The following is a 27,191-nucleotide window of genomic DNA, read 5'->3' on the forward strand; positions in this document are numbered from 1 at the left end:
CCCCGGGTCTGGCCCGTCACCACAGAGCAGCGGGTGGGGCGGGGGCGGGGCAGTGGCGGTCCCAGACAGCCGGCTGGGCGACTCGAGGAAGGAAGGAGGGAGGGCGACGGTGGGGGTGGGGCGGGGAGGGAACATCCTGTCTGCGCCGGGTGCACCGCAGACAGCGTCGCGCGCCAGCCGCCCAGACGGCGCGCGGAGCCAGGAACGCCAGGCGCGCGCCTGGGGGGAGGGGCGCGCGCGCGAGACGACGGGGCGCGGGGAGCCCTGAGGAACCACAATAGGCCAGACGGCGCGCGCGTCCCCGAGGGATTGGAAGCCGCGGGGCGACGGTGGCGGGCCCGCGCGCGCGCTGCCGCCGCTGGCTCGGTTCCCTCCCCTCCCCGCCGCCCTCGCTCTACCCCGGGCGGCCGGAGACGGCGGCGGCGTCTGCGGGAAGCCGTGTGTCTCCGCAGTGACGTGGGCGGGCCGAGGGCTCGGTGACGTCAGAGGGCTGTGTGTAGCGATGTGTGTGGGGTTCGGAGCGGCGCCGGCACAGCCGAAGGGAGCAGGCGAGCGGCGGCGGCGGCGGGCACAGGTGCGGCCCCGGCTCGCGGGGGGACGCGGCGGACGCGGCGGGAGGCAGGGGTCGCGCGGCCCCTGGGGAACCCGACGGCGGCCGCGGGGGTGGCGAGGAGTTAACAAAGCTCGTCGAGCTTCCGCGGGCGTGGAGGCCGGAGTCCAGGGTCTAGATGCGCGGGTCCCGGGTGGGGTCGGGGCCAACGGGGTCGTGGGCGGGTGTCCTACGGCGGATCGTGCCTCGCTGACCCCGGGCGGTGGGCGTGGGCAGAGAAGGGCGCTGCACTTGACCCTAGCCGTCGGGACCCCGGAGACTGGGACACCCGTCACCGTCCCACCTCCCTTCCGCCTCCCGTCTGCTCTCTGCGGGGATGCCCCGGGCTAGACCCGGTCGGTCGGCGCCCGGCGGCATGGGGATTCCGGCTTGGCGCCCCACCCGCTCGCTGACCCTTCTTCCTCAGGCCCTGGGCGGGAGGGCGGGCGGTGGTGTAGCTTTAGGGGTGCCGGGGTGACGTCCGAGAACTTCCCGGGGAGAGGGTGCACGGGGGATTTCCACAGTCCTCCCCGCGGCCTCCGCAGTGGGACCGTGTTAGGAGGGCACTCGGGGTTGTCCCAAGTCGCGGGTGGGGGTTGGGGGACTCCTCTTCCTCTACTTCCCACTACCCCCTTGCACACACCCCAAAACGTCCCGGGTCCCTTGTCCTCCACTCCTCCTCCCCCTCAGGTTTGAGATGGGTGGGTGGCTTTGCGTGGGTGGAAGATATCAGGGATGAGGGGACTCCCCAATTCTAGGTCATGCCTTCTGCCCTTTTTCTTGGTTTGCGTTGGCTGGGGTGTTCTTGTGGTGGGCGAAAGTCACTACGTTGGCTAGTGGCCTTGGTCCTTAACCCATTGGGTCTGTTTTAAGGTAAATTGCTGGGAGTTTGAGAGGTAAAATTTTTTATTTATTGAAATTCTTTGGGTTTTCTCTCAGGATAGAAGTGGAAGAAGAATCTTTTCTCCCCCTCTTCTTCCATTTGCAGTCTTTGTGAGGTCTGTCTGCCGTGTGCTTTTTGTCCCAGATTAGCCTTGTTCAAGGATGGAGATTCCCAGGCATGGAGGCTATAGCTTCTGGCTTCCATTAATCAAATTCGTTAACCTTTTAAAGGAAAATTGATTTTTGTCTATAGTCACTTCAGAAAAATAACATACACTGAAGATGAATTAATGCACTTAAGATTGTAACTTAGTTACATATGGTAGATATGTTAACTTATCCGATTTTTGGAGATGAAACTAGTGTTTCTTTTTAAATTAGGAGATGAAGTAATGGATTGTTTTAGTTAAAGTGACACAGCTGGAAAGCCTCGTATGGAGTTTGGGGGAGATGGTCTGTTCAAATAGAATGTTTTTCCTATTCTGAGTTGGAGTACCCCTGTCTCCCTTTTGAGGGATATTATTGCTCCTTTTACCCGTTCTCCAAATTTCCTTATTAAATGAAGGTTCTTCTAGTTAACTGGTGTTAAATTTAAAGAAATCACTCAGGTGTCACCTTTGGTAAAATGAACTCAGGTTTAAGATTAAGAAACTGGTTTCAAACTGACCCTTTGGCCTCTGGAGCAAATTCAAATGTAACACCCCCCCCCCCCCATCTTCCTTCTCTTCCAGATTAATTAAAAGAAGAACAAACAGTAATCCTTGAAGATAACTGGGCAGTTTTTCTTTAAATCATCTTTAATTGTAAAAGTTCAAGTGGAGTCAGAGGCTCTTCTTACTGGCCTGACGATTTATACAAGTCTTCAGTTTGTCAACACAGACCAACAGATTATCATCTTTAGAGAAGATTTTTTTTTTCTTTTTTTGTTGTCCTTGGTGCCAAAAATTAAATTTGGGTGCATCACTTGACTCGTGTTTGTGTCTAGGTTTTATGACGGAAGTAATTTCATAAACTTTTCACTTGTCTTGCTTAAAACCAAACCAAACCAAACCATTGCATTGAACCTGGAAATCTTGAATTGAGAGAATTGGTAACTTTAAGTTAATGTATCCGAAGAATTAAAAAACAAAAGTTTCCTCAGAGGTGTGCCTCTTAAAATTCTTTATTATTGGAAACAAATTTTATAGTACTTGGAGTGAAATCTTACGAGAGTATAAGCAGAACCGAACAAATTTCAATGTTTATTGAGTAATTTAGGAAGAGATCTCTTTGGAAGTTTAAATTTTCTATGGGAGTAAGTTACCATAAGTATTGGTATACATTACTTTCTTCAAGTAAGCAATTAAATAACAATGCAAATCTCAGATTTACTTATTTAATACAATAGTTTTTAGCAATGGAAAACCTACAGACAAATTTCTCCTTGGTTCAGGGCTCGAATAAAAAAATGAATGGGTTGGGAGATGATGGCAGCCCTCCAGTGAAAAAAATGATGACAGACATTCATGCAAATGGAAAAATGATGATAAACAAGATGCCAACAGTAAAGAAGGAACACTTGGATGACTATGAAACGCCAATGGAAACTGATGGAGAGCATGTCAAGCGAACCTGTACCTCTGTGCCTGAACCTTTACATTTAAATCCCAGTTTGAAACACACTTTGGCACAATTCCATTTAAGTAGTCAGAGCTCTCTGGGTGGACCAGCAGCATTTTCCGCTCGATACTCCCAAGAAAGCATGTCACCTACTGTATTTTTGCCTCTTCCATCTCCTCAGGTTCTTCCTGGTCCATTGCTCATCCCTTCTGATAGCTCCACAGAACTTACCCAGACTGTGTTGGAAGGGGAGTCAATTTCTTGTTTTCAGGTTGGAGGAGAGAAGAGACTCTGTTTGCCCCAAGTCTTAAATTCTGTTCTCCGAGAATTTTCACTCCAGCAAATAAATACAGTGTGTGACGAATTGTACATCTATTGTTCAAGGTGTACTTCAGACCAGCTTCATATCTTAAAGGTCCTGGGAATACTTCCATTCAATGCCCCATCTTGTGGGCTGATCACATTAACTGATGCACAAAGACTATGTAATGCTTTATTGCGGCCACGTACTTTTCCGCAAAATGGTAGCATACTTCCTGCTAAAAACTCATTGGCTCAGTTAAAAGAAACTGGCAGTGCCTTTGAAGTGGAACATGAATGCTTGGGCAAATGTCAGGGCTTATTTGCACCCCAGTTTTATGTTCAGCCTGATGCTCCGTGTATTCAGTGTCTGGAGTGCTGTGGAATGTTTGCACCCCAGACATTTGTGATGCATTCTCACAGATCACCTGACAAAAGGACTTGCCACTGGGGCTTTGAATCAGCTAAATGGCATTGCTATCTTCATGTGAACCAAAAATACTTAGGGACACCTGAAGAAAAGAAACTGAAGATAGTTTTAGAAGAAATGAAGGAGAAATTTAGCATGAGAAATGGAAAGAGAACTCAATCTAAGGCAAGTTTTTTTTTAATAGCAATTTTGAATAACTGATGGTTTACTTTGCGATCAAAAGTATTTAGATTATAATTTGTTAAGAAATGACATGCAACAACAACAATGGATCCACGTAATGTTTGTATTACATGTTTTAGTCTATAAAGTACTTTCCTGTGCGTGTTGTCATTCGAGCTTCTGAACAACCTAGTAAGAGAAGTAGGATTATTCCCATTTTACAGGTAAGGAGAACGAGGCTCAGATCAAGTGGCTTTCTCAAGATTATGTAGCGAGGGAGTGGAGGATTTGGGGCTTCTTTCTCAAGTTATATCCTCTCACACATCCTGCTTTTTGATGAGTAAATCTGTTGTTTTCCTAGAATTCATGATAATTTACACGTTGGTGTTACCTCATTCCCAAATGGTATAATAGCTAGTCAAAACAGTTTTGGTGGTGAGCTCCAAACAGCATTTTTCAAAGGTACATCTAGGATTTCTGACATTGTTTACATACGTGAGTATTTAGGCTTGATCAGTGTTGGAAACAAATGGAAAAGAGATTTTACTGAAGAATTTGTGATTCTAATAACCAACATTTGTTTTAAAGGAATAATTTTAAAAAATTGACAGCCGGAACAGATGAAAGGTTATTTTAGACTAAATACATGTTAACATAAAAACCTATCAACAAAGAGATCTTAAACTTATTTTTTTTTCCCCACCGTATTATGTGGTAGGCTAAACTAATATCTCCATTCCGTGAGTTTGAATGCCTGGGTTATAGATGAGATTTGGGTTATTAAACAGTTTATTGGCCTAGTTTTTAAATATATTTTGCTATTTGATTAAAGTCAGTGTAATAGCTAACACTAAGTGTTTGAAATGTGGCAAGCATTGTTTTTGAGCATATAATTTTGTTTGATTTGTACAAAAGATTGGCCATGTTTCATTTTAAAGAATCTAAGTTTTCCACTATTTTTATTCCTTGAAATAATGTCTGCCCTTTCTACTTCACGGAAGAAATGAATGGAGCATATTAAATGATGGAAGGTTATTCACAGCAACTGTAGAACTTGGCTAGAATCTAAGATTTGGTATCCTGTGCTTTATTATAGTGCCCTTAGGGTTTTGAGGGAAATTTAGTTAACAGTGTAGTTTTAAGATGGTGATTTGCGTTTGAAGCCCCATGAAGATAATTTTAAACTAATTCAGGGTAGTTTGCTACTGCTCCTTCCAAAGGATCTGCAGGTCTTCGAAATTCCTTGCCTGTGGCTACCAGATAAGTTCATGTTGTTCATGTGCAGTTGTAACAGATTTTGAAGCAGGAGTGACTTCAAGCCAGTTCTCAAATTGCTGGACTTGCTTACAGCTGGACTGCACCCACAGTAAAGCTTGTGCCTTAGAGATTATATTCTGAAAGTATGGAATGCCCCATTCGATATTTATGATGTGTGTACCCCCAAGTTATTTAGGGCTTCTGCCCTTATGTGGCCATAGATGACTGCATTTGCCAATATTTGCCAAATATTCTTGCTCCAATCTTTGTTGCATTCTTTAGGATAAACTACTTTTCCTAATATTTCTGCTCTGTGTTTATGAAAAAAATATCTGAGAGCTATGATAAGGGTTAAAAAAAAAAAAGGATGATGAATTTACTTAACTGAAACTGAGTGTGCTAGGGTTTGGTTAAAATGGAAACCACCCTTCATCTGGATATAGTCCTTTATTGTCTCAGAACTTATTAATTTGGATTTATTTTTTCTTTGGGGAAGATGTGAGAATTTTTCCATCTTTTCCTATTATTTTTTGCAGTATTTTCTACAGTGTTTCTGGTATATTTTGAATTGTTTCCGACTTTATATGAGTTTTAAACAATTTAAGAGAACTTAAGAAAAATTTCAGCAAACCTTTAAGGAAGGAGATTTTTTGGGTTCATGTGTAATACATACTTGAGTGGTTGTTTTGTTATGCTTGTCATTTCATTTCACATTTAAAAAATTTACTCCTTAAGACTGTGAGGTAGTTCTTTTTTGAAAGTCTGTTGAACAAGGTTTCTCAGATGAGAAACCAGGCTCAGATGGGTCACATGCTCCTGGTTGTATAACAGGTAGGTGGTAGAATCAGGAGTTAAATGCAGGCATTCTGACATAGGTCTAGGACTTTTAACTGGTTTTCTCTAAAGCAAATTTAGTAATGGAAACTTAAAAAACAAGTCAGTTTCGTATAATGGTTCTTAACCTCTGTGTTAACTTGTATTTAGACTAAGGTATTTAACTGGTAAGAGGGGCAAGGAGATATTCCTTGACTGGGAAACATTTTTTAGTATCATCTGTGATTGCCAAACAAACCAAGTTAGGCCGAGGAAAGCTCATTTTTAAAAGTTGAAAGACCTAAAAAAAATGTGTGTGTGTGTGTGTGTGTGTGTGTGTGTACTAAATGTAACCTTATATAAAGGACGATGTTTAGTGTAACTATGAATGTAATTTTATATGTTTATGTAGTCAAAGTATTGTTTTTGGATTTAAAAAAAAAAAACCCTGAAACTAAATAGGCAATTGTTTGAAATATAGCAACTATTAAATTATTTCTAAGGATGGAAATTATATTAGTGATGATCACTAAACTATTTGTATAGCTAATAGCTATATTTAATTTGCATAGCTAATAGCTGTATTTAATTTGCATATTTAGTAGCTATATTAAATTAAATTAATTAATTTTTTAAACGCCTATGGCACCTGGTATTCTTAGGTGGTCTCCCATCCAAGTACTCACCAGGCCCGACCCTGCTTAGCTTCCGAGATGAGACGAGATTGGGCACGTTCAGGGTGGCATGGCCATAGACAGTAACTGTATTTTAGGTGAGAGAAATAAGTGGTATAAGATCAGTGTTCTATGTGAAGGACTGACTGTATTCTTTGTAGAAGCTAAAGCTATATTTTGAACTTTTTTACTCAGGTCACTGCAAGAAATACACTTGAGTTTAGATCTGCCTAGGTTGCTTTGCAAAATGATGTTGAAAACCTATTTATCTTTTCAATCACTTGAGTTTTTTTGTGCTTTTTATTAGAAAAATGGTTATCATATTTCACAATGTACAAATATATGCAAGAATATCATATTCCTGATTCTCCATATCCTCAGTGGATATTATTTATTTGATCTAATTCTGATTTTGTTGAATCCTACATTCTTGTCTGTGGGGAAAAAGGTTGTTAAGCAAATGGACCATTTGTAAATAAAATTTGAAAGGTGATATTATTTTCAAACTCATTATCTATGATGCAAGTAGATGACCTAAAGATATTAACTAAAAAATTTACTCTTAAAGCTTATTAAATATTTCACTATTTTTAGTTTTGCATTTTCCTTTTAGTTCATCATTTCTGCAGAGGTCATTGGAATAATGATAATAGTACAAAAAATTTCTCTACTTCTGTAAGCTACTATACTTTCGTTTCAGAAGTTAATATACTTCCTTGTTTAGGAAGTAAGGAAATACACTAGAGAGAATGGACGACTGCAAAGAGTAGTGTTGGGACAAAATATGTTTCAGTAATAATTGTGGTAGCTTTGATGATAATTTGTTACATTAGTGGTATAGTTTGCATTGTTATTAGCAAAAATTTTGATCAAGTTGGGAATCGGTCAGAATCAAGTAAAGTATTTATTCCTATGAGGGGCCAGTATGAATGTTTTGTCTAACTTTCTAAAATTAATAATTGTCATTATGAGTTTAGAGACTATGTTTTTCCTGTTTTCCCAGAACATAGTTTAGTGACTGGCACGTCCAAGGCACTCAGTGAATATTTTTTTTCCTTTACTGATTAAATGTAAAAAAAAAAAAAAAACAAAAAAAAACCACTTTTATTTTAGAATATTTGGAATTTTTTTGGAGAAATGATGGTTTGACCTTTAATAAACACATAATTTGCAAATAAATGAATAAGATAACTGATCAAATGAGAGTTTGGATGTGAAGCATTTGGGAAGTTAAAGGTCTTAAAATGCAGGATGATACTTTAAACTGTGGTTGAACTATTTACTATTATATATTTGAAGACTTTTTTTTCCTTTCCCCAAGCATTTTGACTTACTTAGAATTATGTGAAGATATTTTTAAGACAAATAAGATAACTGAGTGTTGGGTTCAAATGTATCTCACTCTTAGTTGTTTGTACACAGGAATTACACTAATTGGATATTTGTTTACCTACTAAAATGAAATGTGCAAAAAGAAGGTGCAAAACAGGTTATAAGAATTGTTATAAGGACATTTCAATGAAATCTTTAGAATGGCTTTAGGAATAGTGCCCCCTTATGGTTTGGGAAATACAGAGTGTATATATTCATTTTACCGTTAAATGGTAAAACATTTAAAAATGTTAATATTTTAAAAAATATTTATGAGAAAAACCTTAGAAATTTATTCTTTTGGCCTGAAAAAATTAAACTTCAAGGAATCAGTGTTTACTCAGCCAATAGTGTTCTCATAGCTATGCATACATTATAATTTATGCCACTGGGAGTACAAGGATGTAAACAGGAATTGGGTTAATTTCAGTCTCTTTAGAATTCTGGGAGTGGAAAGTGATTGTGGAGCCAGAACTCAATTTGTTCAAGTAAAGAGATAGAACTAGTTATGAATAGCTTTAGTAATGGCTTGAACCTGTATTTTGCTTACATACAGAATTTTGGTCTGTTGAGAGTTTATATACATAAAATAAGGATTTTATTAGACTACAAAAAGCAAAAGGAATATATAAATAAACCATACACCGGTTTTTTAAGGCATAGTTCGCTTCATTACTACAGTATTATAGCACCATGGTAGGCAGAAAGAGGAATGAATAGGAAAGATATACAATTAATTTACAAGTCATTTTGATTTCAAGACCTAGAAGTGTGTCACAGAAATATGTACATAAACAGTAGATGAAAGTGTCCTAAGGCAGGAATTCATCTAGTTTCTGAATCTAGAATGTGGTAGATGCTTAATAAAGATTTGAATAACAGAATGAAAAGTCTTAGTAGCCCTATAAAGTTACCAATGATCTTTGAGGAAGAGCATATGATTAGTTTTAAAGAAAGCATTTTATTTTTATTCGTGATACTGAATTTGAGATTTCAAATAGCATTTAAAGGGTATATTTTGTTTATCTTACGAGAACAAGGAATAAAAGTTTAAGAAACTAAAGACCATTTTGGTAAAAAATACTAGGGCTTTTATTCCATGTTAAAATTCTTTGGTGTGATTTTGAAAGCAATGCAGACCCATTGTAAATACTAAGAAAACATGTTCCTCATCATTTTACAATGGAGTAAATTTACCATTGTAATTTATTCCTTTGCATATGTAATGCTTTGTAAATCCGTGCAAAAGCATCTCTACATTGCACAAGTGTTAATACAGGACTAGTTATTGAAATAGTAATATTTTTGGACCAATTTTAAGATAGTTTGCTTAGAGCAGTATTTTTCAAATTGCAGTTTATCACTTATGCAGCCTTTTTTTTTTTTTAAAATCTGGGGTTCCATGAGAGGAGAATTAAGCCTTTCAGAAAAAGATATGAGTGATGGTTTGTTATTTCTCCCAAGGATGGTATATAGTACCATTTTAAATACTTTGTAGAGAAGGTAATTCATTGCATACAATGGATGCCTGGGGACATTTGGCCTTATTCTCTTGAGAACCCCAGGTGAGAAAGAACCAGGAAGCCATGAAATCAATTTAGTGGGTCACCAGCATTAAAAACAAAACAAAGCAAAATAGAGTAAAATAAAAAATAGAGTACATTGCGTATGGGTAAATTAGTTAATCTGCACTTTGCTGTTGTCAATTTACATTGGGTAAAGGCCAAAATAATCTAAGATCATGATTTTTTTTTTTTATAGCATATATACTGAAATGGGATAGAAAAGCAAAAGTCCCAGGAATTAATAGTTTTTTTTTTTTTTTTTTAATCAGTTCTTTTTCCTTCAAGTTGTAAAGGGAGTGATATCATACTACTGACTTCACATGGCTTAGCTTCCATGAAGAATTTAACAGTTGCACATTTTAAGAAAATGAGCCTTTGCTTTTCCTATGAGCATTTTAATCACTTTAAATTGGCTTTGTGAGGTAGGTGGTATGATCTTTCAGTGTAGGGGAATGGCAGTCCTTGCTGTAACTCCTGAAGATCTGTCTTTGGTAAGTTAGTGGAAGATCTGTCTTTGGTAAGTTAGTGCAGATGCTTAGATCATATTGTTCCAGTTTTGCTTTAGGTTGATAAATTCTAATAATGACAGTGAAGTGAGGCACAAGACTAAGCCTTAAAATCCCTTAAGTAGCTATTTGCTACCTTGTAACACTATTCCTGTTTCAGTTGTTGAAACACTCATTCACAACATGTTGGAAGTACTGAGGAAACCTGATCCTGTACTGAGAGAGATTCAGTTTCTTTTGGTAAGAGTTGTTGGCAGCTGAATAGCAGGGTGTCTCTTGTGTCCTGAAATCATTGATTGACCACTTGAATGTCTTAACTGTTATACACAGTAAAAAGACCTTTACAGGTATATTCACTTTATACCTAAGGAGTTGTTGCTTAACTATGTATTCAGTCATGTGTTTAGTAAGGTTGCTAATGATTTATGTTGTAATGTGTATTTAATATGTATTATATTACATTTCTTATTTAATCATACCATTAGGAGGATAGACTTAAATTTAGCAACTTATAGCCCTTACATTTACTGTCTTATGAATACTAAAATGTATAATCTTTACCTTTCATATTTTTAAAAATAACTTTTCCACATATTTTAAAAAGATTTAATTTTGATTTTTAGGGGGATTTTGAAAATCCTACCAATATTTTGAGGCATTGTCTTTCTTTAGTTCATCAATATTTGTCACTAGGACTTAAAGGTCATAAATATTAATCTGTTACTGTAATTAAAAACTAGAGTGTCACTTAAAAGCAAAGTTATTGAAGATAAGTCTAGGAATTTTAAGATTTTTTTTAATGCAAATTGGAATGTTTGTTTATGAATAGTGCTGAGTGGGTGAAATTGCTGTTGTATCTAGAAAGTGGTGACAAAAATGCTTATTGGGTTTTTTTTTGTAAATGAAATCAAGTTCTCTAAGTTATTTCATTGTGAGACTAATAAGCATTGTTTTTCCAAAATACAATGGTTCTTTATTAGGAAGTCTGATTATCAAAGGGTCATGTATACATAACACAGTAAGTTGAAATTTAGAGAAACTTTCATAAAACATTCCCTAATTTTTACTTATTTAAAATTACCTCCTTCATATATTTTGGTATTGTTTAAATTTTGCTTTCCTAGACATTATTTATTGTTTTATGACCTAGAGAAAGAACTTTTAGAATGAAATAATATGACTGATATTTTTCTTATGTGCTTCAGTGGAGAATGCCATCCATTCATTTTGTGGTAAATAATGATAGGGAAGTTGGGTGACAAAAGCATTTAAAAATGTTAAGGCTCTAGCTTAAGCTACTAAGTGATCTACTTCTCTCCTTTGCCAAGTCATTTAATGTATTCTATTTTAATGTTTAAATACACAAAGAGAATAAATTATTTCAATATTGAAAGGTAAGATAAAAGGCAATAGATGCACATCTCTTGGTATCTTAATTTTTATTCCTGATCAGTAGTAGCTTTACTACTATGCGATTTAATTATGTTGTTCTTTTTTTGAAGACCTAATTTGTATGTTGACATAAATGCAGACTAGATGAAAAAATCTGGCATGCCTGTGAATGTTCTGTTGTGTAATATGTGCTTTTCTTAATTATTTTTAACATGCAGTTGGCATAATTTGTTATAAATGTATTTATGGCTTACCACAGCATATTAGGTAAAATTAACTCTCAACATTTTATTATGGTTGGTGTTGTACATTTCCCCATCATTTACACTTAATTTGTGGATCTGATCCATAAAAATACATCCCAAAGACCTTTGGGCCTCTGGTACTTCTTGGAGTAGGATATGGAATGTGAAAGAGACTATCTTGTAACTATCTTGGTAGCAGAATAACCTTATAAAAGGCCACCCTGGGAATTAATGAGCAATGTTGTCATTCAGAATTCATTCGACAAATATTTATTGAATCCCTACTACATGCCAGGCTTACTTTTGAAAATACAAAAGTAAGACACTCCTTGACCTCAGGCTGCTGTTCAAGTTGAGACCCAGCAGCCACTCGTCAGGGATTTTGAATAGGGAATTCAGACATTGGCCAGGGGACTACACTAGTTGATCTTTAAGGAAGATTTCCTTAGAACCCCTAATCTGTAACTCTGTTAGTGGGATTGTGTGAGAATAGGAGATCAAATAAGGGACAGAAACTAGAGAGGGATGGATGTTTAAATAAATGTACTAACAATTATTTAAGGTGGCATTTGAAGTGTAGAAAAATAGATATACATGAGTTTGTCTTTTTTTTTTTTTTTTTTTTAAGATGAGGCAACCCTTGGTTGACCTCACAGATTGCAAGGACCTTGTCAGTTTACAATCCTTCATTTTTTATTTTTTTATGCCTACAGCACCTGGTCTTTCTAGGTGGTCTCCCATCCAATAAAGATACTTGAGTTTAAATCATGAATAAAAGTAAAACTTACACAAATCAAGCTGTAGAGTTTTGAAATGATCAAAATTGAGTCAGATTTTAAGTCAAGATCTTTGGCCGAAGTTTAGAATTTGCTATTCTGAAGATTTGAGATTCCAGATATCCATAATAGGAAAACTTTTTGAACATATAAATCAGTTTTAGTAATTTTAATTTTAAAAATCTGGAAACAGTTTATTTCTTGGGCAGTACATTGTTTCAAATATAAAACTGATTTAAAGTGGAATTTTTATTTCCTGAATAATGAATTTAACAAATGACTTATAGAAAAGAAATTCTTATTTAATTCAAGCTGATCTTATATTTCCTTGATTTGTTAGTGTGAGCTTATCCATGCCAATTAACACCTCTTTTATCATACAGTGTTGGGGTGGCAAATGTTCTGCCTAAGTGAATTTTCTGGATAATGAAGCTACTTTTCTCAGCACCATGTTTTTTAAAACTTTAAACTTTGTCATGAATTCTACAATGTCTTAATAGTTTTCAGTCTTTTTAAGTGGTACGTAGTATGGTATATATGTATCTGACATACTATTTATATGTGGTATAAATATAGAATATAATTTAATGATGTCATGTTGACTCAAGACTTCTTAAACATTGGTTACTATACTATGTTGTGATAAGGGTCGGGGACAGTTGAGATATATTGAATTATTTGCCTAGCCTATAAAAAATCTCTCAAATTGTTTTGCTTTTTGAATCAGTTTTTATATTTACGTTCTGTAATTCTCCTCTCCTTAGGCTGTCAGCTGTCACCTAGCATCTATCATTTAGTATTTCTGTTGCCAGCAGTCAGCTCCCTTTCTAATTTACTGGTAGAACTGAGCTGTAGATTGAGAAACTATGTAAACAAGTGATTGGTTTACTTTATTAATAAGCAGTTGATTTTGCCTCAGATTCTGAACTTCTTTAGAATATTTGATCAGGATTATGAAGTTTTTTGTTTTTGTTTTTTTAAATCTACTCTAGAGGCTAGAGGCCATCACTGAATCCTCAACTCTTAAATCCTTTAAAAATGTGATTCCGTACCCCCCCTCCCCCCGCCCCATCATCTTGTGGTCTTGTTAGTTTTTCAAACTTCTTGCCTAGTGATTCTCAACAAAAATGTCAGTCTCCTACCAATACAAATTACCGTATTTTTGTTTTTGGCTTTTAATTGGCTTTGAATCATCTAATTGGTCAAGTTATGTAATGTATGCTCCAAAGCTGTTTCCTTTCCATTTTCAGCCTGTTGTGTTGGCACAGTGGGTTACTTCTCAGGCCTCTCCTGAGGTTTTTCATCCCTCATTGGTTTCTTCCATTAGCAAGAACTCCCTGATCAAACCATGGACAGTTTATGAATTGGTTTTGCTTTAATCACAACTGCTTAGCATCTGGAGATATTTTCATTCATTTTACTTAGTTTCTTGGTTCTGAACTGAATATTAGGATGTCAGGTGGGACAGTTTTCCTAATTCCTTGGTATTTAGTGGCTGTCCCCCTGAGTGTGGTGTTTATCCATTCTCGAATAAGGATGTCATTCTCCACACACCTTAGCTAGTTGCAGAAGGGAATGGAGCCTCTCAGGGGCAGGGTCCAAAGAATATCCAGCTCTCCTTTTTGTCCCATCTTTCCTTTATCTCAATCCCAATTCCCTTCTCCCTCACTCTTAGATTTGTCTGTTAACCTCCTATATTTGTTGCTCACCTGAACCATGCCTCCTTTCAGTTCATTTTCCCCTTCTCCATTAGTGAATTGCCCTCTTTTAAGACACCCTTTTCCCAAAAGAGCAGGGTAATTACTGTAATATGAAATATTTGTGTGTATACGGAGGGGAGACAAAGTAATAAAGCAAACCAAAATAAGGGAGCAGTTAGTAACAGGTTATTTATTCTTTCTCAGTTTCTGAACGTCAGTCTTCTAACCTGTAAAACAGATAATGATATCTACATAATGAAGTATTTGTTAGAATTAAGCAGGATGTATAAAGTTTTTATCAGGTAGATTCATTAAGTAGCCAGTTACCTTCTTTATTTACAGGTACAGTTTATGAGGAAATATGGTTTACTGATACGTGTTATTAGCAAAGTGGATTCACATTTAGTTTGGCAAAGTATTTATTGATGTAGAATGTTACATGCTAATAAATACAATATGAATGGAGTATATTCTAGCTGATTGTAGAAGAACCAACTTATAAATGCTGTACATTTGCAGAATACTATTATTTAAAATGGATTTAAAAAATAGATTCCATAAGTATAAAATTGGATCAGATCACTTGTGGGAATCCATGTTAACATGCATAGTGAAACTTCTTGTGATGGGAGAGTTCATGTAGCAGTCTCTTTGAGTTTCAAGTGACTAGACATGGTACTTTAAGGAAAGATTGTCTTATTAGAAGATGACCGTAATTAATGTAACTCTTCTTTGTCAGGGTTCTCCAGAGATACCCTAAGGCCCTATCAGATTGACACATTAAAATTTTAACTATAATATCTTCTCTCCATAAACTTTCCCTTCTACATTTTTCTACAGATAGATACACCATCAGGAATGGAATTACCGTCATGGTATCCTGTTATAAAGCAGGAACATGATCATGTTTCTCAGACACATTCATTATTACACCCCAGGTGAGTGGATATTAGCTCGTTAGTTTATTCATTTGTTTGTTGGTTCATTCATTCATTAATTTATTCAACCAACATCTATATGTTAGGTCTGTTCTAGGCTTTGGGAATTCATTATTTAGCTTTACTTTCTTATTAATCAGTGAAATGAATTATAAATTGTGTTGAATATTTAAGATAACCTTTTCTTGTATTTCTGTGTTATTTTCTAGAAAGAGGTCATTTCCCCTTTTCCCTGAAGTAAAAAATGAAAGTTTTCTTTTAATTTCCTTACTTCCTTTCAAGAGGTAAACCAACTCTTCAAGAGTCTAGTGTGCAAGTTTGATGTTTTAAAAAGAAATCTTTTTGAAAATTAGAAGCTTTCATTGTAACTACACCCCTCACTCAAAATCAAGTTTTTATATTTTAAATAAAAATGATCTTAGTTCGATTTAGTTTTGCAGTTTATTATTGCTGTTTTATCAAATACTTAGGAAGTACTAAAGTATTTTAGGAAGATTGTTCTGTGGAGTTTGATTCAAGGACTGCCCAGTAGCAGGGGCAGCATTCAGAGTGCCTGTTCTCTCTCAGAGCTTTGTAAGGGCCCTGGGAGCTCCTCATTAGGCCTGTGGTGAACCCAGCCATAGCCATACAGGGCGGGACTGAATCAGCCTCACTATAACAAAGAGCAATGATTCCTTCCTTTGGAGGGGTGATAGGCAAGAAAATGGTCCTCCAAAGTAGCATATAGTCTTGATTTCTTTCTGGCATAAACCTTACCTACTCAGAGCTGTAAAGTACTTCATGCTCTTAGTTCTCAAGTGGTTTTGAAGGTAGGAGAAGAGACTGATTTTCTTTTCCAGTGAGTACCTTTTTCGTGCTTAGAAATTACTTTGTGCAAAATAACAAAAATTTCTTGTAATTTTGCTCTTATTGCCTAAAGTACTGACTTTTTCAAGAATTCTCTTTTATGCCCCTTATTTTCTGAGTTGTTATGTTGTCTGTTTTGGTGAAAAAAAAAAAAGTTTAACCATTGAAATAGATGTAACACATTTTGCTTTTTACCTAAAGGTAACACATGTCTTATTATGCCTTTCTTTGTTTTCAGCTACTACTTATACATGTGTGATAAAGTGGTTGCCCCAAATGTGTCACTTACTTCTGCTGTATCCCAGTCTAAAGAGATCACAAAGACAGAGGCAAGTAGATCCTTACCACGACAGTCAGAGAAGCCTCACAGTAGTGGGAAACATCAGAAAACAGTGTCTTATCCAGATGTCTCACTGGAGGAACAGGAAAAAATGGATTTAAAAACAAGTAGAGAATTATGTAGCCGTTTAGGTAAGTATTCAGAACTTATCTTTTTAAAAATCAAGTGTCTAATAAACACCTATTCAGCATTTTCAAAGAGGATTTCCATTTAAGAGAACTTTTCAGGTAATTGAAGCTTTTATTGTAAAAAATGCCACCTTTCAAAATTCGGAGTGACTATTTAGAACCTCAGTTGCTGTACTTTTGTAGAATGGCGATAGTTATAGAGGCTAATGAGATTGATGTATAGGCTACATGGCTTCATACTGCAAGTGATTTTTGTCTAATTACTTTTTCCCCTTCCTGCCTTTTCTTTGCTGTCAGATTTCTTCAGAAGGTCCTTATTTTTCTTTCTAATTTGCTGTGAACTGAGAACCTGTTTAATAATGCTAAGAAGTATATGGAACAGTAGTTGGGTATAGGACTCAGGGAAACTTAGTCATGGGATAAGGAAGGATAGAAAACTCATAGCTGTGGGAGCCAGGCAGATGGCATGAATGCAGAACGCTGGCTGGATATCTAAAAAAAAAGCTGCCTAGTTACAGCGCAGACCAAACAAGATATGTTTTGCTTAAATGCTTCCTATATTACCCTCCATGTAGCTGCAGAGCTTTGCTTATAGCTTAGATAAGTTTAACAGTTATTTCAGCTTTTTGGGAGCAGTTGAAGAGTCTTCTAGTCATTTAACTGTTTACATAGATAATTGAGATTCTTGGGGAGTTTTCTGTACTTTAATTTTGAGATTTTTAAAGTTTAGTTTTCTTTGGATTTAAATATGGTAAATAATTTGAATGTACCTTTATACTCTATTTTCATTATATTTTATTTCCCAGGTTAATGAATTCTAGTACCTTAAAATAATTGAGATATAATTCATACCTTGAAATTTATGCTTTTAATGGGTATAATTCAGTGGTTTTTTAGTAAATTCACAAAAGTTGTGCAATGATCACAACTGCTTAATTTCAGAACATTTTCATCACCCTAAAAGAAACCCTGGAATCCATTAGAAGTTACTGTCTATTCTCCCCGTTCCCCAGCCTCTGTCAACCACTAATCTAGTTTCTGTCTTTATAGACTCTGGACATTTTCATATAAAAGAGATCATACAATATGTTGTGGCCTTTTGTTGTTTGGCTTCTTTCGCTAAGCATATTTTCTCAGTTCATGTTGTACTTTCCTCTTTTATGGCTCAATAATATTCTATTGTGTGGATAGATATTTACCATGTTTTGTTCATCAGTTGATGGACATTTGTATTGTGTCTACTTTTTGGCTGTTCTAAACACTTACGCACACGTTTTAATGTGGATGTATGTTTTCATTTCTCTTGGGTATATATTTAGGAGTGAAATTGTTGTTTCATGTGGTAACTCTATGTTTAACATAGACTGTCAAACTGTTTTTCAAAGCAGCTGCACAATTTCATTCCCACTAGCACTTTATGAGGGTTCTAATTTCTGCATCTTTGTCAACACTTGTTATTGTCTGTCTTTTTGATTATAACCATCCTAGTGGTTGTGAAGTGGTATTTCATGGTTTTGATTTGCAGTCCTCAGTGACTAATGATATTGAGTGTTTTTTCATGTTTTTATTGGACATTGCAAATCTGGAGAAATATATATTTAGATCCTTTGCCTATTTTAAAATTGGGTTATTTCTCTTTATATTGGGTTTTAAGAGCTCCTTATATATTCTGGATACTAGACCTTTATCAGATATATCATTTGCCATTTTGTCTGTTGTCTTTTCATTTTCTTGTTAGTGTCCTTTGAAGCACGCAAGTTCTAAAGTTTGATGAAATCTAATTTATTTTTTCTTTGGTTCTCTATAGGTGTCATGTCTAAAACACCAAGGTCACAAAGATTTACATACAAGAGTCTTAGCTCTTACAGTTAGGTCTTTTATGCATTTTGAGTTACTTTTTATATATGGTATGAGGTTCAACTTCATTGTTTGTACGTGGATACAGTTGTCTCAGCACTGTCAAAAAGAATATTCTCTCCTGATTGAATTGTCATGGTGCCTTTGTTGAAAACCTGTTGCCCATATAAGTATGGGTTTATTTATGGACTTAATCCTTATGCCAGTACTATACATAGTCTTGATTTCTGTAGCTTTGTAATAAGCTGTGAGTCCTCAACTTTGTTACTCTTTTTCAAGATTGTTTTGGCTATTTTGGATTCTTTGCATTTCTATATGAATTTTAGAATTAGCTTGTCAGTTTCTGCCACAAAGCCAACTGGGATTTTGATATATATTGCATTGAAAAAGTAGATTAGTTTGGTGAGTATTACCAGCTGTCTTAGTCCATTTGGGATGCTATAGCAAAAGTACCATAGACTGGGTAGCTTACACTTGGGTTCCCCAATCCCTGGGCCACAGACCGGTACCAGTCCATGCATGGCCTGTTAGGAATTGGGTTGCACAGCAGGAGATAAGTGGTGGGCAAGTGAGTAAAACTTCATCTGTATATGCAGTCGCACCCCAGTGCTTCAGCACCACGTTAGATCATCAGGCATTAGATTCTCATAGGAGCACTGGTCCCTGGTGCCAAAAAGGTTGGGGACTGCTGGTATCATAAACATTTATTTTTCACAGTTCTGGAGGAACTGTGTAAGGTCAAGGCATCAGCAAATTTGGTGTATGGCAAGGGCCTGCTTCCTGGTTCATAGCCATCATCTTTTTAATTTTTTTTTTAATGCCTACAGCACCTAGTCTTCCTAGGTGGTCTCCCATCCAAGTACAAACCAGGCCCGACCCTGCTTAGCTTCCAAGATCAGACGAGATCGGGTGTGTTCAGGGTGGCATGGCCGTAGACAATAGCCATCTTCTTACTGGGTCCTCACATGGTTGAAAGCATAGGAGAGCTCTCTGGAATCTCTTTTATAAGGGCATAAATCCCATCGTAGTGGCTCTATATGTATGACCTAATCACCTCCCAGAGGCCCCACCTCCTAATACCATCACATTGGCAGTCAGGATTTCAACATACGAATTCTAGGCAGGAAGGTGTCACTAACATTCAGTTCATGACACCTTCTTAACAATATTAAGTCTTCTAATCCATGAACATGGGATACCTTTCCATTTATTTAGGTCTTTAATTTCTTTCAATGATGTTGTGTGGTTTTTATTGTTCAAGTCTTGTACTACTTTTGTTAAATTTCTAAGTATTTTTTTATTTCATTTGTAAATGGGATTAGTTTTTAATCTATGGATTGCTCTAGTGACTTTTTAAGAGTGATATTCATACTCTTTTTCTTCATTTTTGCTTTATAAAGATCCATTCATCTCAAATAATTCTGTAAGTAAAAAGAAACCCGAGTCTACCACTTGCAACTCAGTCAGAGACACAAGCAAGGCGGGAATTGACCATGATACTGCAGCTTCATCTCCACTTCTTGTCAAAGATGTCATTTGTGAGGATGATAAGGGAAAAATCATGGAAGAAGCAATGAGAACTTATGTAAAACAGCAAGAAAAATTGGACTCAATTTTGCAGAAGAAGCAACAACTTCAGATGGTAAAATTATTATCTAAATAATAGCCCATTATGAAAAAATACTTTTGCCTATTCTTAAGATAAATCAAGATGAGATGCTGCTGATATATTTAAGATTATTCAGTTTTATACTCAAGCAATTTTAATGTACTTTGTTTTTAGAGAAAATAGTTTTTCAAGATAATTACTTCTACATAAAACTGATATGACAACTGACTTTTAGCTATTATATGTCCTATTTTTCCTGAATTGAAATTTTTAACATGATAGAAATAAAGTAAATACAATTTATATTGTGATTTTTTAATATTACAGGAAGTTGAATTGTTGAATAGTTCAAAAGCTATGAAGGAACTCACTGAAGAACAGCAGAATTTACAGAAAGAGCTTGAATCTTTACAGAATGAACATGCTCAAAGAATGGAAGAATTTTATGTTGAACAGAAAGACTTAGAGAAAAAATTAGAGCAGGTAATGAAGCAAAAATGTACTTGCGACTCAAATTTGGAAAAAGACAAAGAAGCTGAATATGCGGCACAGGTAAGAATTACTGTTTGTAGTGCCCTTTCAACATGGAAATTGAAGCTGTTAAAGAAATTATTTTTTGTCAAGCTCATTTTATTGGGTTAGATTTCAAAATAGTTCTGTTATAGATAACTTTATGCTATATCATCCAAGGCGACTTTTTGACCTCGATTGCTTTATTACTTTAAACTTTTATTGGGTTTCCATAGTTTAGTTGCCCAAATTGCTAATCTCCATCTGAATATCAAGTGTTATATTATATTTTAATGTAGTATATTAGCTTTCAGACCAACAAATTAATAAACATGAACTGTTGTCCACTGTTTAAAAACACCGGAGCAAAAATGAACTTGGAGAAGATGAACAAATAACACTTAACATGGGTAGGCGGTGATGATGAGAGGTGTGCTAAAGCTAGTGCATAATGAAAATATGCTGGGTGTTCAGTTCTCTCAACCCTTTGTTTTTCCTTCAGTTCAATGTCATATCAAAGTCAGATTAATAGTATTAGATATTCAAAAGATTATAGTATGCATTAAATAGCTCATTTTATAAAGATGAATTTGAAGGAAGAGCTTTGCCATTATGTGAGGATTAAATGGAAACACAAAACTGAATGAAAACTGACAAAGTTGTTTTAAATCACACAGTTGGCAGAATTAAGACAGAGATTGGACCATGCCGAGGCGGATAGGCAAGAACTCCAAGATGAACTCAGACAGGAACGGGAGGCAAGACAGAAGTTAGAAATGATGATAAAAGAGCTAAAGCTGCAGATTTTGAAATCAAAGACTGCTAAAGAATAGAAACCTTTAAAGAGATTCGTCTGTGTATTCTCGACAGGGTTTATTTTGTTTGTTTGCTTTGCTAATTGAATTCCGAACAGTTTATCTGCATGAAGATAACTTAGGTGTTTTATCCATTTGTAGATCAGAGAAAATGAAGAAATTATATATATTAGTACATAAATTTTTACATTTTCCAAATGAATGGAAATGTATGTTTCTTTGTACTTTTTTTTTGCAACCAGCTTAGTAACAGTACTCTGTGGTTTCAACTATTAGATGACCTGCCTATATTTCTAATGCAGATTTAACAGTTGCATACTTTTTAAAAGCTGCATTGTATGGTGGAAAATAATTGTGGTCAATTTTGTTATCCATATTTCAGACTCAATTTTAGATAACAATGGTGGTGTCATATTTCAAATATATAGAGCTTAAGGGGTTGAATCTCCAGTTTTTTCCATTAACGATCTACTTTCTAAGTTGATATATTTGTTATTATATACAAAATTTGCTTTTATTTTGTTCATACTGTGGAGTGAATTTCCATCAGTTTTCTTCTTTTTAATGTCTCCTAAGAGACATTTTATCAAAAGAAGAATTTCATTGATGAAGTTATAGCACACCCCGTGGGCATAAATGGGGAATGATAGTATGCTTTGTTATAATCCTGCTGCTAAACACAAGAAGCAGTTGTAATTTGATTTTTGGTTTATACGTGGTTATATTTAGAATTATTTTTTTTATGAGGAAATGTCAGGAGAGAGAGAATAAAATGTAAAAGTTTCTGAACTTTTGTTTATGTTAATAGTGGTGTGAAATGTTAATGTTCTTGAGAAAAACTGATACTGTTGATGTACATCAGTTTCTATACAATCCATAATCTTCCTGTACAGTTTTTATATGTAGTTATGGGTCTTACTGAAATTTATATAATTTGTTTTCCTTTAAATTGTAAAATATTAAATGCCTTGAAGGTTATTTTGGACTTTTGTATGTTTAAATGTTGTCTTATCAAAATTTGCCCGAATGGACCATTTCAATTACTACTTATTATCAAAATCAGGAATTTACAGTCAACTGATTAGTGTATGATAGGTTAATATAGGGAGTTTTAGTCATCTGCTACTAAAAGATTTTTAGATAATTTTTAGAAGAGAGGAATTCTGTAGTTTGGTAGAGGGGCAACATCTTCTGCACTTTTTTTTTTTTTTTGCACAGAAAAGTCTCATTCCTTAATGGCAAATTTCTTATTAGTTAATTCGTGGCTTAAAAGATATTCAGTAAAATTCTTAGTATGCATTTTTTAAAGGAAGTTTCCTGAAGCTACTATTAATTGATATTCTTATCCCATAAATTTTATGTTTCTCATGTTCTCGCATAAGGTACTGAATGAAATTACTTGAGAGCTAAGTTTATTTTTAAAATAAATCAGCTAGAGTTAAGGTTATATGCTGTTCCCAGCGTAAATGATAGCTACTCAAATGATACAGAACTTCAAAAATCAGTAGGTTAAACTAGTTATTTTTATATTTTGCTTAGTGATACTAATGTATCCTAAATGAATTTTTGTACTTCCTTTTTTTTTTTTTTAGGTGAGGCAACCCTTGATTGACCTCACAGATTGCAAGGATCTTGTCAATTTACAATCTTTTATTTTTTTATTTTTTACGCCTACAGCACCTGATCTTTCTTGGTGGTCTCCCATCCAAGTACTAACCAGGCCTGACCCTGCTTAGCTTGAGATCAGACAGGATCGGGCTTATGAATTTTTGTACTCCCCAAAGTATAGTTTCTTCGCTAGAGTGTAATCTAAATGTGTATTATCTATTTTCCATTTAAATTTTACTGTATCAATCCTGCAATTAAATTTGTTGACTTTTAGAATCTTCTCAAGGAGGAACAAATGTAAAAATGACGTAGAGGAACAAATTTAAAATGACCTACCCTCATAATACTTTTTATTTAGATCTGGAGAAAGAAAAATCACAAAGACATTTTATGATACAGTTTCGCTTTAGTTATGAATTACCCGTGTTACAGCTAAGGTTTTTAAGAGACAAACTCAAGCTCCTGTAGTTTCATTTATTTTTCTAATTCACTCAAGATCTTTCTGTTTGTTATTTAGTAAATGTTAAATTTACTTAAGTTTCAACCCAAAACTTCTAAAATAAATTGCTTCATCTTTGCAATATTTTACTTAGAATTGCAAAATTCTAAGCAATGCTTAAACACTTTAAATTATCATAAACTTTTAATTTAGAATTGAGTAAAGAAATATTTTTTCTAGTTCTTCACATAATGAAAACTTGTTACGTGAAATTGTGTAGTCTTCATTTTCCAGAAGATACTTCGATGTGCCATAGGTTTCTGTCTTAACTTCCTTGAAAATAGTTTTTTAGTCACTTGTAAATATTATACCTATTCTAGTTAAAAATAATTTTAAGTTAAACTGCACCACATAGCTTGAAAATATAGAGATTTTGTAATATTTTAAAAGTGGCCTCTATCACATCTCAGCCTTGTGGCTAAGATCAAGTGTAGTATCTGTTTTTGTCAGTTTAATAAAAGTGTCCTCTGCTAAAATATCTTATCCATATAAACTTATTCTTCTATTCTTTGCATGCTCATTTTGTGTGTTGATTGCTAGTTTAAAGTTTGTGTTGTTTTGTGTGCTAAATCATTAGGTAAGCAGATTTTCCCTCAGATTTCGTAATGTTCTTTTTAGGAAAAATATAAAAATGCTTTAAAAAGCTGCATTGAAGGAACGGCCTATCGAGAGTGCTAGAGCATCTTTAGAAGGAAGAAAAGATAGAATACTAGCTTACTGGGTGATGGGTGATGTTTAATTTGGGTGATGATAGTTTCTGTACTCTATGAGAAAAAGGTACCAAATCTATAAAGGTAGTAAATGTAAAATCTGCTGTCTTCGAGGAAGCTCAAAACCACCCTAATTTCATAAATGCAACTTGTAACACTATGAAAAGATTTAACCAACAACATAGGTTTGGCTTGTGCTTTAGTTTTGTGAAGCATATTCTTTAGCTTGAATTTCTGTGTCCATGAGAATTAGGATGCTTTTATGCTTCTTAAACTAATTTTATAGTATACTTAATATATTACCTATTGAGATATAAAATCATTTGTACATATTGAATTAAAAACCAGTTACTAAAGTAGGTGAAATAGACCAAGTACAATGATATTTGCAGGTTATCCATATATTTTTAGACAAAACAACCAATTTATTTGCACACCTGTGACTTTTTGAAGGAAAATAAAATGATAAGGAAACTCAATATGAAACATGCTCAAGGTATTTCTCTAAAATTAATTGTAAATCTGGTGCTGAAGGCTTTTGATGAGCTTCTAAAATTTTCTTCTTAATGAAAAGACATATTTTGATTGTTTAGGGACTAATCCTCATTTTTATTTGCTTTTATGCATTTAATTCATACAACAGGACATTAAAAATTAACAACAAAAGTTGTGCTCATACTGTATATCTATTTCTGTGCTTGGAACTACTTGTTTATAGTTTATATTGAAGCTGTCAGCAATAAGGGACATATTACTGCTGTATTATACATTGTGGGATTGAATAAACGGCTTAATTTTTTTTCAAGTATAGAGTACTTAAGCATTTCCATTATTGGAAAAATTCATGTAGGTATTCTATATTACATCTTGTTTAAAAGGACAGTGTTTTGGTTTTTTTGTTTTTGTAAAATCTTTCCATTTTAAATGGCTTTAAACTACACAATAAAAATTGGGGCCTTTTTTTTTTAAGTAATAGAATTAAATGTCTTATATAGTGCTACTGTTTTTGAATTAGAAAGTGTTCAAATGTAAAAACTAAAATTTAAAAATTAAGCCCAGAAAACAAAATAGTATATTAAATTAGTTGAATGTAAAAGAATTTATAAGATTTTTTTTTTCTTTAATATAGATACCTCATTTGAAAATAAAGCACAGCATACTTAAAGTAGTTCTAGTTTAAAAAAGTCCTACTAAAAATTGCTAAATATAGGATATCTTTTGGGGAATTATAGTTTGGGGGAAGTAAAATATACATGCTTTCAACCATTCTGTTAGAAGTATTTGTTTATCCTGATACTATTAAGCCAACACAGTAGTCTTAAATTATTTCAGAATTTTTAATCTGTGAAGGCAGTAAATGAAATACCTGTTCTGCAACTGTTGAAACAAATTGTTGACTATATTGACCATAATTCAATTTAAAAATTTGCCAATGATGTATAGTTTTATGGTTAAAATTGCTGTGGTTGGTTGCATTACATGACACAAAACTGTCCTCTACCTCACGTGAAATAAATATTTTATATGGTTTTACTATAAAACAAGACTCATCTATCTGGTTACTTAGTTTACAAATTTTGAATTATATTTATTGAAACATGACATACTGTGCTCTTAGCTTATACCTCAATTGTATTTTGTGCTGTTTCCATTTTCATGCCTTGTAAATAACTTGTGTAGATCGTGGATTGAATTCCAAATGAAAACTTTTAATGCCAATAAAATTGATTCAAGCCATCTTAGTATCCTGTATGAGCTCTACTTTCTTGTCTCTTAAGGTTGACATTTTCTCCTTTGCTCCTTTAAAGTCTTATTCATTACACACTAAGTGATTGAGTTGAGAAACCTTTTTTAAATTATACAATGTGAAATTTATGCAATATTTCAGGTGATGAATATACTGGCATTTAGTGATTATTCTCTTTCATGATACTTGGTGTAATGCTTTAACTTAGCACATACCCACAACTCTGGCATTAGTTATCCATTACTGTATAACAAATTACTCCAAAGTTCAGCACCTTACAGCAACAAATACCTCACACAGTATCTGAAGGGCAGAAATCCAAGAGTAGGTTAGCTGAGTGCTGGCTCAGGAGTCTTAGAAGGGTGCAATTTTATGTTATCTGGGCTGAAGTTTTGGTGTTACCTGGTGACTGCTTCTAAGCTCTCACATGGCTATTGACAGCCACTCAAGTTCCTCACTGTGTGCACCTGTCATGGAGCCCTTCATAACAGTGATCCAAAGGAGAGAAAGTGATGCCACAATCTGATGACCTGGATTCTTAAGTCACACACTTACTTTTACCCTATCCTATTTATTAGAAGTGAGTCATTAAATCTGGTCTATATCAATTCTAGGGATTACACAAGAGTGCGAATACCAGGAGTCAGGGATCATTGAAGGCCATCTTAGAGTCTGGTTACCATACCCTCCAATTATTTTTTTCTGTGGCAAAATATACATACCATAAAAGGTGTATAATTCAGTGGCAGTAGGTACATTCACAATGTTGCAGAACTATCACCACAATTTCCAGAACTTTTTCATTATCTGAAACAGACTATACCTATTAAACAATAACACGCTATTCACCTCTCTCCCTCAGCTTTTGATATCCTCTATTCTAGTTTCTGTCTATGAGCAGAATCATAAATATTTGTTCTTTTGTGTCTGACTTCTTTCACTTAGCATGCTTTTATGGTACAACCATGTGTCATAAGTCCTTTCCTTTTAAGGCTGAACAATCCATTGTGTGTGTGTGTGTGTGTGTGTGTGTGTGTACTACATTCTGTTTGTCCATTCGTCTATTGATGGACATTTCGGGTTGTTTGCACACTTTAGCTATTAGAATAATGCTGCTATGAACATTGTTTTACAAGTATCTGTTTAAGTCCCTGCTTAATACTTTTGGGTACATACACACCAAGAAGTGGAATTGCTGGATCATATGGTAATTCTATATTTAACTTTTTTAAAAGCATTTTATTAGTTTCAATATATTGGTTAAACATATGTTTACCTTTTTGAGGAATCGCCAAACTTCATTGCAGCAGCTGCTTCATTTTA

General features: G+C 35.3%; 1 protein-coding gene, 1 non-coding gene and 2 pseudogenes across 2 annotated transcripts; 2 read left to right on the forward strand and 2 right to left on the reverse strand.

The window, feature by feature from the left end:
* The first annotated feature begins 204 nt into the window (after positions 1-204).
* On the forward strand, positions 205-25,863 carry SKIL (SKI like proto-oncogene). The gene is made up of 7 exons (XM_011380331.2): positions 205-574; positions 2,203-3,965; positions 15,102-15,199; positions 16,284-16,516; positions 19,771-20,012; positions 20,307-20,531; positions 21,167-25,863. Exons 2-7 carry the CDS (start codon positions 2,868-2,870, stop codon positions 21,320-21,322), a joined length of 2,052 nt encoding a protein of 683 aa, XP_011378633.1. The 5' UTR covers positions 205-574; positions 2,203-2,867; the 3' UTR covers positions 21,323-25,863.
* On the reverse strand, positions 6,670-6,788 carry LOC111732973 (annotated as a pseudogene).
* On the reverse strand, positions 19,189-19,307 carry LOC111732957. Its single transcript, XR_002777774.1, has one exon. It is a non-coding gene; the product is annotated as a 5S ribosomal RNA (ribosomal RNA).
* Positions 23,810-23,922, forward strand: LOC111732940 (annotated as a pseudogene).
* Positions 25,864-27,191: the final 1,328 nt, after the last annotated feature.

This window comes from Pteropus vampyrus, unplaced genomic scaffold, assembly GCF_000151845.1.
Source record: "Pteropus vampyrus isolate Shadow unplaced genomic scaffold, Pvam_2.0 Scaffold12, whole genome shotgun sequence".
Taxonomy (NCBI): domain Eukaryota; kingdom Metazoa; phylum Chordata; class Mammalia; order Chiroptera; family Pteropodidae; genus Pteropus; species Pteropus vampyrus.